At 38.7% G+C, this 12,926-nt stretch overlaps 1 protein-coding gene across 4 annotated transcripts; it reads left to right on the top strand.

The window, feature by feature from the left end:
* The first annotated feature begins 345 nt into the window (after positions 1-345).
* Positions 346-8,519, top strand: FAM122B (family with sequence similarity 122B). Of its 4 annotated transcripts, none has more exons than XM_009881714.1 (9): positions 346-420; positions 1,732-1,788; positions 2,147-2,190; positions 2,271-2,325; positions 2,552-2,653; positions 3,959-4,047; positions 4,591-4,655; positions 7,085-7,181; positions 8,356-8,519. In XM_009881714.1, exons 1-9 carry the CDS (start codon positions 403-405, stop codon positions 8,504-8,506), a joined length of 678 nt encoding a protein of 225 aa, XP_009880016.1. In that variant the 5' UTR covers positions 346-402; the 3' UTR covers positions 8,507-8,519. The 4 variants fall into 4 exon arrangements, with proteins under 4 accessions (XP_009880016.1, XP_009880017.1, XP_009880018.1 ...); XM_009881715.1 differs by having other exon boundaries at positions 4,594-4,655; positions 8,356-8,506; XM_009881716.1 differs by lacking the exon at positions 1,732-1,788 and having other exon boundaries at positions 8,356-8,506.
* Positions 8,520-12,926: the final 4,407 nt, after the last annotated feature.

Genomic DNA, 12,926 nt, shown 5'->3' on the forward strand with positions numbered 1-12,926 from the left:
CGGTCTGGGAGCGGGCCCAGCCCCATGCCGGCCGCGCTCGCTGCAGGCCCCCTGCTTGCCCCGCGCCGTGCCCGGTGCGTGGTGGAGCCTTCTCAAAGGTGTCTCTTGTTTTGGGATTATTTGTTGGAACAGCGGGGTGCGGGGTCGGCACGGGCCGGCAGGAGGAAGGTGCTCGCTGGGCTCCTTCACTGAAAGAAGTGGTTCTGTTGAGACAAAATGGATGTTTTCAGTGCGGTGGAGATGGGAGCGTGCATGATAGCGCTGTGTAGTTTTAACTAAAGCACGCCTTAGAAAGTTGCTCACAAAACTTCCCTCCCTTCCCCCCCCTTTCCCCCCTCCAGTGACAACTCACAGGTTTTTCAGCCTTACGTGTTGCGAACTCGCAGGAACAGCACAACAGTTATGAGCCGTCACAGTATGGTAAGGAATCTTAAGCATGTTTTGTTTATACCTAACGAGAAGTAATTGGACTGGAGAAATGAGGTTAGACTTGATTTGTGTTTGCGCTAAGCATCCTAGCAAGCTTCCAGGCTGCAGAACATGCATTTTTCTCACCTGTAACTGCAACGAAACAATACTGGTGTATTAACTGTATGTCCCCAAGAAGAGAGCAGTGGTTGAAGCTATGTGTGATTCCCAGTATTAGGTACAGTCTCAAAGTTAATTTGGACTTGATTGCAGGCTGGAAGAGAAAACTGCTATCACAATGAAAAGTCTTGAAAGGGTGTTTTAATTTGTTGTAAAAATGGAAGAGAGAGTCATAAGTCCTTGTTGACTTTTTTTTTTTGATAGAGCTGCTCTTTTTTTGCCAATGCTGAACACTTGACGTCAGAAAAACATTTAAAGAAGAGTAATTCGTTTGCTGGGTGATATTCTGCCTGCTATTATATAAGTCTGGTAGTGTACAGTACTGCAGTTGTTTAACTTTTCGACATGTTACATTTCTTTTCTTTCACCATTTCCATGTCAACTTGAGGATCTATATGCTCTTTTCCACTATATTTTTTCTTTCTCATCTGAGGGTATTAAGTATTGCTTTTCACAAAACCGCAGGAACTTGAAGTCCTGAAATATGTTCCTTCTGTGTCTTCTGTTCTGTTCAGAAAAAGCAAGGTGGCATTTTAGCTCAAAATATTCTGAGATTTCTTAAAAGTAAGAATCGAAAATTTTGGAACTCAAATCAGTAGGTGTTACAGGAGATATGTGGGCATCTTAAGTGGGAACTGTTGGCCCATTTGTAAGTGATGGTAGCCAAAGTTCCAGAGGAATTAGATGCATAAAATGCAACTGAAAAATAGCAGAAGTAAATTTTTACTGAGTGTTGTTCAAGACTGAGCTGAAACACTGAGATTTCTCCTTTATAATAGCCAGCTGGTTGAGTAAGTTAGTACAGGAGTTTGTTATAAGGAATTGTATAATGTTCATAGTTTCATTTGTAATTCCTCACTTATCTAAATGGCGTATATAGCTGTTTGTGTATTTGAGATGCTAAGCAGTATCTGCTTGCAAGTCTGAGGTCTGTGCCACTTGCTGAGTGATAGCATGAATTTGTAAGTGGTAAAACAAGTCTTTTCTCATGAAGGTCAGTGTTTTCTTTTTGCAACATTGAGTCATCCACATGTAGTTGTACAGCTCATTTTTAATTCACTAAGAATGCAGGTGATGGTAAGTAGGTTGTATGCAAGCTGTTGATGTGTGATTTAATCATTGTGGCTGTTGCTTTTTTTTCAGTTGTTGTCATCGTCTCCTATTCGTATTCCTAGTAGCCGACTTCATCAGATCAGAAGGGTACGTGTAGTTTTTATCTGTATATTTAGTAATCGAATGAAAAGTATTATATGATGTTGAAGTACTTGCGTAATGAGAGTTTCTTTCCTATTGAGTTTTTCAAATACTAGAGGAAACGGAGACTCTTTTAAGACTTAATTTCAACAAGGAAGTGTCCTTGCGAGGGCTATTGTTATCATGTGTAAACTAGCTTGCATTTTTGAAGTGTTGTTTCATTCAAGAAAAATGGTGAGTGGCCTGGTAGCAGTCTCTTCTTTCTGGAGTGCTCCTACTGTTCGTATTTCAATTTTAACGGCAAATTATTGAATCACGAGTGTTATCCCAAGTACCTGTAACTTACGACATTTATCTCCTGCAGGAGGAAGGAGTGGATTTAATGAACAGAGAAACAGCACATGAAAGGTGAGTGTTATTGAAACAAGATGATAAAATAGCCAGACTTATCCTCTTTATAGCTACTGATGGGATTTTTTGTGTTCTAGGGAAGTGCAAACAGCAATGCAGATAAGCCAGTCATGGGAGGAAAGCTTGAGCCTGGTAATCTCTTTATAGATGCTTCCTATTTAATTCTACTTTTACACTCAACTGACAAATTTAAGGGAACGAGAGGAATTAAATGTGAAAGTAATTTAAGAAGAAGTCAAGTTCATCTGCTTTAGCTATTTTGTGCATTTGGCCCAGTGACTTTCCATTAGAAGGTTGTGCCTTGGATTGTAAGGCAATGTCCTGTGCCAGTGTTAAGTTGGAAACCTTGTATTTACAGAGTGACAATGACTTGGACAAGTCTGAGAAATCTTCCTCCCCAAAGAGAATAGACTTCATTCCAGTTTCGCCTGCACCTTCACCTACAAGAGGAATAGGAAAGGTAGGATAAGTGAAACACCAACCTGAAAGAACATTTTAGAATTTCAGACCAAGGTGAACTGTGAAGACATGTGTAACTTCACAAATTGTTTGACAGAATTTTAAAAAACCACAACCAAGCAACAAAACCCGTCCAACCCAAACCCATGTTTTACTGGTTTCTGGGAATCGGACACCTCCCATCTTAGCCTGTGGAGTTTAAGCAGTGTGCCAGTTCTGTCACACTGACTGTTTTCAGTTGCTGCTCTTTGTGCAATGTTTGGGACAGGTTAGGGTTCAGGTTCTAGGGAAGCTGGAAGAAGTCATTAATCAGATTTGGACACGATCTTTAGCTGCGTAAGTGGGGGGGTGCTGGGGAAGAAGCATCAAAATCGGAATGTATTGTATGTGTAGAGTAAGGGTGTAGGCAAAGACCAAGAAGTTGCAAATGGTGAGGCGAGGAGAATGAAAATATGTCCATCAGTTATGGAAAAGAAGGTGTAAACTCACTGTGAAGGAGGACTTGGGCATGCTGAATTTGCACTGAAGACTGATGGCATGTGCTGGAGAAAGGGAAGAGGTGGATCTTAGATAAACTACTTTTTCCAGTGAGGACTGGAAAACTGAAATGTACCACAGAGAAAGTGGCAACTGTGTTTAAAGATGGGCTGCTTGACCTTGTTTTCACCCTCTTTGGTGGTTCTGCTTTTGTACTGCTGCTGTTCTTACTGCATTCCCCTACCAGAATTAATGCATGGAGCAGCTGGCTAAATGTGTTCCTTGTATAACACTTATGCTGGCAGCTGGTCCTGTGCCTTTGGAGTCATGACTGTACCAAAAAAAAAACCAACTTGTGCTTAACTATGGGCATTCAAGGGCTAAGCTCAGATTCACTACAGAACCACAGAACTAAGTACCCTGTTCTGCTCTGGAATATTGTGTTAAATTTTCAGGTCAGATGTATTTTGAGTAAACTTAACTTGTTTGTTTAACAAGCCCCTTGAAAGATGTAGTTCGTCAGCACCCTACTGCTACTTCTAAATGTAACGGGAAGAACAGAAACAACCATCTTATTTATGAAAAGGTGTCTATTTCGTTTTTAGATTTCTTGTGGGTTTGAACTTCAGGTTAATCTGAGCAGCATTGCATTAGCCAGTATGTTTTTGCAAGTTAAGTTTTAATGCCTCTAAGATTGCGTTTGATTGTCTCTGCCTTATTCTGTTACTAGCTTTTCTTTAATTGGGGACGTTTTCTTTGGAGGGTGTGAGGAAACACTTGAGTATTTAAAAGGAAATTCTGAAGCATCCTAATGTGACTTTTTCTGCAGCAATGTTTTTCACCATCATTGCAAATGTTCGTGAGCAGTAATGGATTACCTCCAAGTCCTATTCCCAGTCCAACAAGGCGATTCTCCAAGTAAGTAACATTTGCAAGTAACGGATATAAATTGGCTTAAATTCCAAGGCTGGCACAAAGATTAGTTAAAACTGATGTTAAGGCATTAAAAGAGACTTTAGTTTTACAATAGCTGAAGTATTGCTACATAAAAATGCTCTGAAAGTTCAGCCTTTATCAATGGTAGCTTTAAGTGGGTGCTGTTATCGGAGCCTGTGTCAACTAGACTTGGTAACTTGTGGAAAAATTCCTGGGTACTTAAGTGAACTTTATTAACTTTGTCAGCATATCAATTTTATGTAAATATTATACACAATTTAGAAGTGAAGTAAGGATGCAATGCACTAAGGGAAGGAGAAGATTTGCTACAACATTGTGTAGCAGATAATCTGCTGTAATAGGCAGCACTTTATCTGTGTGTTTAGATTCCCTGTGCATTCCAGGTGTGCAGGAATAGTTTTAAAGAATGTTTCATGTGATGTGGTTGTGTTGATTTGATGCTAGGTATGGTGGTGTTCCGACTTGGAACCGTTACAGACCTGACTATCGGTGTTCTCTCTCTAGCAGGAGGAGTCAAAGTCCAATCAACTGTATCAGGCCCAGTGTTCTTGGCCCCATTAAAAGAAAAGGTGTGTGTATTTATATTATCAGGTATTTTAATATGGATGTAGTTTTGCAGCTGCATACATTTTTTGCTCTTCCAGGTTTGTTTTTTTGTTGTTCTGTAAATGTAATGCACTTGTATCCGTGGTGAACTGGAATTTGCCAGTTGTAACTTAAAAATACAGTGTAAAGTAGCTAGTCTAAAACACAAGAATGAAAAACTTTAAAAGCAGCTACTGCTTGAAAGAGGCAAACTTTCTTCCACATCAAGTTAAATATTATGAACATTCGTAAGCCCTGACATTCCTAAGAGTACCGCTGTATGGTGCACACCCTTCAGATCATCTTAGGAATGTTGCTTATCATGCAGTATCTTCTAAACTTAGTACCGAATGTTTGTTTTTACTCTGAAAGTTCAGAAGGTGAGTGTTTAGAGAAATGGAATAGATCAGTGCTCTTTCCTCCTGAAGGGGGAAAACTGCTTTCTTTCCTGGAAGTATTCTGTGTTAAGGATATTCAAATTACATCCCAGAACAAGTCTTCATAACAGAGCTGTAAGATTGAGATTTTTATAAGTGTGCCTCCAGTTATGCTTATCCTTTCTGCATTTTTTTTAAACGTAGGCATTCTTAACTGAACCAAAAGCATGTCCTTTTATTTTACAAGAATTATATTTAGCCTTCAAGAGAAGTTACTGTTTACTGGGGTTTTTTTTAGGACTGCTTTTCCTATCAGATAAAGAATGTTATCGAATCGTTATTGAATTGACAGGGGAGAGAGACAGGTTTTCTCATAGATGCCGATTCTATCTTGGCTGTTACTTTCTATGAATTTTAGAGGCATTACAATTGAACAAAAGTTGATCACGCTCAGTGGTCAGTAAGGAGTAGATACTCATACTGTATTGTTTTACTTTAAACATTTTACAATAGGCTTTACACAGATTGTATTAAAAACAGCGCAGGTAAAGGGCAGGCTTTCCTCACCCTATCCATGTGCTCTTGTGCAGCATCTCTTACAAAGCGGAGATAGGAATTTGTCTTTTTTACTCAATGTCAAGGAATTCTCAAAATATTAGTTAATTTTAAACATCTAATCCATTTAAATGAACCTAATTTCTTTTCCAAAATACACAATCCTGTTGTTTTCTGAATTTTAGCAGTAGCTTTATGGTTTGTATGCTACGGACGTGACACCGTAACAGATTAACACCGTGATATGTGGAGGGAAGAAAGCAATGTATCAAAGAACATTTCACTGCTGTAGGCAATTAATACTGGTAGAGTGTGCAATGTGTTGTAGCGGTGCAGGTTTGTCTTTGTGAAGTTTCAAGTGGCAAAAGAGTTACATTTTTGTGTAAGATCAAGTATTTTATAAATGTTTTTTGCCCATTCTGCTCGATAGAAGTTGTTATTCCTTCCCTTCAAAGAAGGGAATGTATCCCCCTGGGCTAAAGGAAATAGGAAATTTGGGGGGGATGTTATTGGTCTTTTATAAAATGAGTGGTAGTATAGTTCTCTTCCATAACATTATTAATATATTCTTGTTTGGTATAATGCTTAACCTCTGTCAGCTCTTCAAACTGATACCACAACTGCTGTGAAACGTAGGTAAAAAGCCAGAAAACTTATTTCCATTTCATATGTTTTTGTTGCCAAACTAAAAATTAAAATATACTGTAGCTGAGAGGTTTGTCGTTTGTTGTTTGGTTTTTTTTTTTTTTTTTTCCTTTAAGCTTGTTATAATCAAGTTCATGATATTTCCAATGTGTCTATTGTACAGAAGCTATCAATGAGCTAGCTCATTCTCAGGGCAGATTATACTAAACAGATTATATGAATTCTCCCTGTCATGTTTAATCTTTTAATGTCAGTAGATGATTACAGGTACAAAGATAGTCTGATCCATGATGACTAAGTGGAAATGCATACTCATGCCAATTTTTTTGTATTCGCCTTTTTTGTGAAAGTGTACATACGCATCAGAATTTGTTGTACGCAGAAGGGTGAAACTGAACCAAGCCGGTGATCCTATTTTTATAATCACTAAGAAATTTAATGTCTGTATTTTGGCTTGTATTTGTCTGTATTTTGGCTGAGTTGCCTTATCTCAACTGCTTACTTAATTTTAAGTCACAGTAATTAGTTTGCTTTAGATTATTTTTTGATTGTAGTCGAAGTAGCAAGTGCCTGCTTTTGTGTCTTTGAGATTGTTGTAGCCCCTCAGATACTGCTGAAGCATTAGTTAAATTAAGGATGGACTGGTTAGTTAAATAACAGCTAGCGTCAGATTAATGTCTTACCCAAGTGCTTGGTTGGCTGAATTAGAGGACTTACCGTGTTACAGACATGACCTTGCTCTGTTGTGGGACAAACTTCACTTTTGCAAGAGACAAATATTAAATGGACGTTCTAGAAACTCGCTTGAGTTTGATTATTTGCACTGTTTTCCTTAGGTGAAATGGAAACTGAAAGTCAGCCAAAGAGACTTTTTCAAGGAACAACCAACATGCTTTCTCCAGATGTTACACATCTGACAGATCTCAGTTCATGGTAAAATATTTCATGTGCCCTGAAACGCCGAAACAGGGAATGTGCATTTATCACAAGCTTTCTTGTTTTGTTCTGTGTTTTAAGAAAAAAATATTTTATGTGTAGCTTGCATATGCATATTGCTGGGAACTATTCCGGTGGTAGTGTAGTGTGACAATGCTCCTGCTCCTTTGATCAGTTATTCCTGAGCAGACTCTAGCCTGGATCTTGCCTATCAAAACTTTTATCCTGAGTATAATTGTTACAAATCCCTGTTGGTTCATAAGCGAAGTTACTTCGCCTCGAAGATGCTTCATTAGTTCGGTATGTTGTAGGTAGTGGTCACACAGCCGTCTGTGGTACTTACCAGAATACTTAGAAAATGTGTGTGTGAATAGTGACTGGAGTTACATAGTTCATGTTGATACATTCATGATCTTTAGTATCTATCTCCTTTCTGTATTATGATCGTAAAAAACTGAGTTCTTTTTTTTGTGTCAAGAGTCAGATACTAAGTATTCTGAAATATCAACTCTGTATTATTATAAGTTCAGTTTACCTACAGACTTGAAAGCGCCTAGAAATACTTTTTTTCATGTTGCTTCCAGCTAAATTGCAAAAGCATCAATTTATGTGACCTCTGGAATCCTGTATCAAGAAATCCACTTTAAAATCCAAACACAGGAATTCCTTGCTACAAGGGAAAAATAGGTTTCAAAATCTCGTGACCTCTGGAATCCTGTATCAAGACTTTGAAATCCAAACACAGGAATTCCTTGCTTACAAGGGAAAAATAGGTTTCAAAATCTTGCTTTGTGCAGTGCAACATTAAAGGACATGCTAGCTAATTAATGACATCTTTGCTGCATTGCTGATTAGATTTTTATTGTTCCTTTTAAGGTTTTATTCTCATTAGTTTCCACCACCTTTCTACAACTGATTAAAATCAAGAGTCATAATTTATTCTGCATGTTAAAAAAAAAAAAGAATTCTGCTCCTCATTCCCATAAGGAGCACGAATATATATATAACATGCTACAGAAAACAAGGAGTCTTCAGGGCTGCCAGTCTTGCAGTAAAGACTGAGTGGTAGTATAGGTCTCCTACATCTTTTCTACACGGGTGAAAGTAGTTAACTTTGTACGCAGCATCATCATGCCCGTGTTACTAAATAACCTTTTTCTTTTTCCCCCAGCCTGTCTTCAGATATTCTTGATGGGAGTAGCAGCAGTGTCGGCTCTTCCTCTGACTCACTGACTAAAGGCAGCATAACCACGGAGTCTCCAGTAACGTGCTCAAACTCGTGCTCTTCATTCATTTTGATGGATGATCTCTCACCGAAGTGACTTAAGTTCTGAGTCTGTGTCTGGCTGTGCTGTTCCCTTACTGTACGCTTGTACAGAGAAATGAACTCTGATCCTTGAACCATTAACACGTGGATTATTCAAAGGAAAAATTATTGTAACTGTAATCCTTGGCGACTTTCCAGTGATTTTGATTTATCCATTTAATGGACATTGTAGACCACATTCATGTCTGTTTTTGCGAATTTATTTTTTAAACAAGATGTCTGCTCAGATTATACTAACTTTTTGCTTTCAGGAACTTGTGTATACTTTTTGATTCCAAGAATAGGTATCTACCTATTAGTGTTGCAATTTTTAGGAAAATACTTCTATCATTATCGTGGTCACTGTCGAGGGAAATAATTTGGTTCGGAAGGATTTGAAAATACTAATTTATTCTCCGGCACTTGTATTGTTGAGTAAAACTATTCTCCTTGGGTTTTTTTCAGTCACTAGCCTCAAATTCTCTTACAAAAGGGAGAAGAAAAAAGTCGTTTCTTAGTGCTGCTAGTCGTTTTTATTACAGAAGACCACAGTGGGTCTAGAAATTCGCTCTATTATATTAAAAAAAAAAAAATTACAAGAAAATAACTAATTACTGGCACTTTTGCCACCAGTGAAGAAATAACAATACTCTATGAACATGATTAAAATAGCTGCATAGTTCCCTCCCCAGGTCCTTTATCCTACAGATTGTATGAAATAAGGTCAATATTCAGCAAGATTTGGCTAAGGAAAACTAATCCATGCCTCGATCTAAGACACACAGTGCAGATAACTAAGCTATTTGAACTACTGTGTAGGAGAACCACGTATGGCACCGTCGATGTCTCCTGTGGCATTGAGGTCATAGGTATTTTTGTGCCTTAGGGGACATTGTTACAAAATTTACGGAATGTAAACCAGAGGGGTGGGTGGGAAAAGTCCTTTGTGTACAGCTTGTTTATAGAGTGCTTACCAGAATCTGTCGTCCGTGTGCTGCTTTCCGTAGTGTTCCTTTCCGAGGTGTGTGCTCCGTCGCAAGGTGCTGTGGGGCAGTCGCTCTGCTGTGAGACGGCGGCTGACGTAATACCCTCCGCAGCCGCCGCGTACGGCGTCGATACCTTTGTTGGTCGTGAGCAGGGCAAACAGCTGAGCGAACGTTCCATTCCTAAGGAAAGACTTACAAGTTTGGATTGAACGCGTGCTCTGCAGAGTGCTTGGCTAAGGAGATGTAGTTGAGCTATGAGTCGTCTTGATACAGTACCTTGGTCAGTCTGAGGTAAGACAATAGATATTTTACTTTTTAAAGACTTTAACGGGGCAAAATAAATCCGTTTGTAATCTACTGTGTTATGCTATTTATTATTTATAACTATGTAAAAAGTCTGTGGTGATGAATTATAGTATTTTTTTATGATTGAATAAGTTTTTTATGTTCAGTAATTGCTGGCTGGTTTGTATTTAATACGCAACGTTGTCTGCCAGAATCATAAGCTTCCATTTTTGAATGTTTGTAACATAAATGCTTTTGTTATCTAAAAGTACAACTTCTGATCTTTTTGAAAGAAAATAGCACTGAATTTAAAGTAAGACTATGTGCTTTAAAAGAGAGCACAATCTCTGGCAATACTGTCTGGCTAAAAAGGGGAGGGGGAGAACCATAGTTTTTTCTGTTCCGAAGAAGCTGTTGAGTTTCCAGAAGATGTGTACATACCAGATTATTTTTAAAAGTGTTTCCATTAAATTGTAAGAATTGCCGTAATGGGCCAACAGTGGCACTATTATTTGTATCATTTTCACCTGTGGAGCATTAGTTCCCCACCTGAAATAAATGTGCATATTGTAAAATATTGTCCATTGGTGCCATTTTTAAATGAGCTCTACAGTATTGAATGTTAATTTTATTTGTATATGCACAGTGCTATTTCTTGAATTTTCGATGTCTTAAATCGCTTAATTATTTTTTTATTCATGCTTGTATCTTCTCTGCCTTCTTGATGCTAAAAGAAGGCTGCTTTTACATTTGCAAAATATTGATAAACAGTGTGTGATAAAATTCAACCTGTTACCTGTGCCCCAGTTTCATTATACTGTGCTTTTATCGGTACTGTGATTTAGAAACCTGAACAAGGGGTGGCAGAAGGGGGAAACCTACTGCATGCTTTCCTAAAACTGAGAAGAGCGTAGCTATTGCTTATTTTTGGCTGACTTACCTGTACAATTGATGTATTCCAGATTTGTTTGTTAGTGGAGAGTCTTATACAAGTGCTGGCCTTTGTAAACATTAGAATGTAAGCTTCATAAAGCAAACGCACAAATATTCACTCTTGTTACAGCATTTATTTTATTTTTTTTTAGCGTTCTGGCTATTCTCTGCTCTTCAGAAGACATTGCTCTTTTATAAAGTGTATACATAACACACACACACAGTGTCTGTTTCAGAATTCATGGCGTTGTGTAATGTAATAGGTCCCACTTATTCATTTTAAAGCTGAGTTTTCTAATACTCTGACAGCTGATATTTGCACTTAACTGCATGTGAGTTGCTGTTGCTTACGGAATCGATCTCTATTGCAGCGTAAAGGCTAGTGCAGCATACTCCGACTAAAACGGACTAAAAGTTGCATTTCTGAATTTAACTGTCTTGTCTGTGATGAGTTAGATACCAGTTTGGGGAAGAAGGCCGGCTGGTGCTGGTAGTCAGCTTTAATATATATTAACTATTGGGACTTGCACTTAAAAACTGGTTTTTATGACTCGACCAGACTTATTTGTGCTGAACTGCCAGGATGGGTGTCTGAAAATTCCTGTCTTTCCTCCCCCTCCTTTTTTTTTTTTATTTTTAATAAGGGAACTGTTAATGCATATCTGTTGCTGAGAATCACCAGTGATGACTTACCTTGAATGTTGCAACTGTTGAGGAGACAGTTAAAATACCAGCGTAATTCAAGCAGCGTTTTAGATGGACTATTTTTACTATGTTAATTAGCGCCGCATTACGATGTTGGTCTTTGTACGGCTCATTGACTAGCACTGCCTTTAGATCATACCCGAGGCACGCTGAATCCTCATTTCGTGGGCTTAAAATGCTGGAAGGATTTTACCGATGGTTTAGAAAAATGTGTGTGTCAGCTGTGGAACTCTTTCTGTTTTGATAATATCAAGTGTTCTGAATCAGGAAATGGATCACAGTATGCATGTTTCATTCGCCTTCATTGAATTTCAAATCGGGCGTCACGGGCCCAAAAGCCTGTATTTAAGGGGCTGTTTTTCTGACTGTATGTGATTAAATACTTTCTCCTACAATGAAAGTAATTAAACTGTCAGTGGGTGAGGATGTAAATCTGAGTCCTGCAGACTTTATTGGAAAACTCATTCTTGAAATGCACGAGGAAAGCTATCCTGTATAAAAACAGTAAAGTGGGATTATTATTATTTTTTTTTGAAGTCGTGATAAAAATAGAGTATTCGATTTTAACAACTCAAAACACTAAAAATATTTTAAATGTAAGACCTTGGCTTGGCACGTCTCTACGCAGACCCACGTTGGGGGTTGTATGCAGAGGTTAACTTGAGCAGACTTAGGTGGGTTTGGAGCTCTCGTACTCTGGTGCACAAACACAATTAATTGAGTCGTCTTGGGAAATTATTTTTTGCAAAAACTCACCTTCTTATTTGCAGACCCTGCTATTGCATTGTGTGACAGCAAAGACGAGAACTTGTTTGTCCTGGAGGAATTTCATCTGCCTATAATCTTCCTGGTAACTTCCTAATAAAAAAAGCTTTGCATTAATATGGGTTCAAATATTTCATGAAGTCATAGGACTGTTTCATTTGCTTTTTTGGAGTAAAGGCCAAGAAATATTTTTGGAGCTGTATGAACTGCCTCTTGTATTCCAAGGCTGTTAGATAAATGGCAACTGTCCATGGCAAGTGGAAAGGGCCTTTGCCTACTATTTAATATTTCAGTCTCTCTTGAGACCTGTTAAATAATCCTCAGCAAATTCGGTGCTTGATGTGAGATGGGTCACTGAAGGTACCAGATGACCCAGTGAGAAGGTTGTCGTAACTACCTCCTCGAACTAAATCAGAGTTTTAGCCCTGAGTGTAGACCTAGCTTATCCAACCAATTTTCAAATGAAAAATGTGTTTTTTCAAGCAACTGAGACTTCCGTGAGGGTCTGCGCTGCTCGAACTTAGAGGAAAAGGCTCCTTGTTGGCAAGTCTGGGACTGTTTTGCTCAATCCACCCCCAAGAGAGCGAGCTACGCTAGCCGCTCACGATTGGAGTCCCAGTTGTCTCGAGTTGAGCCGTCTTTGGGGAGGGCAGGGAGCTGGTGGCTGGGTTTCCTTTGTTAACGGTGGGTTATCCAAGTCGCGGCTGGGACCTTCGTCATGGGGCTAAAATCAAAAGTAGATGTAGTTTTAGGGCAGGTCTG

This window comes from Charadrius vociferus, unplaced genomic scaffold (assembly GCF_000708025.1).
Source record: "Charadrius vociferus isolate BGI_N301 unplaced genomic scaffold, ASM70802v2 scaffold472, whole genome shotgun sequence".
Classification (NCBI taxonomy): Eukaryota; Metazoa; Chordata; class Aves; order Charadriiformes; family Charadriidae; genus Charadrius; species Charadrius vociferus.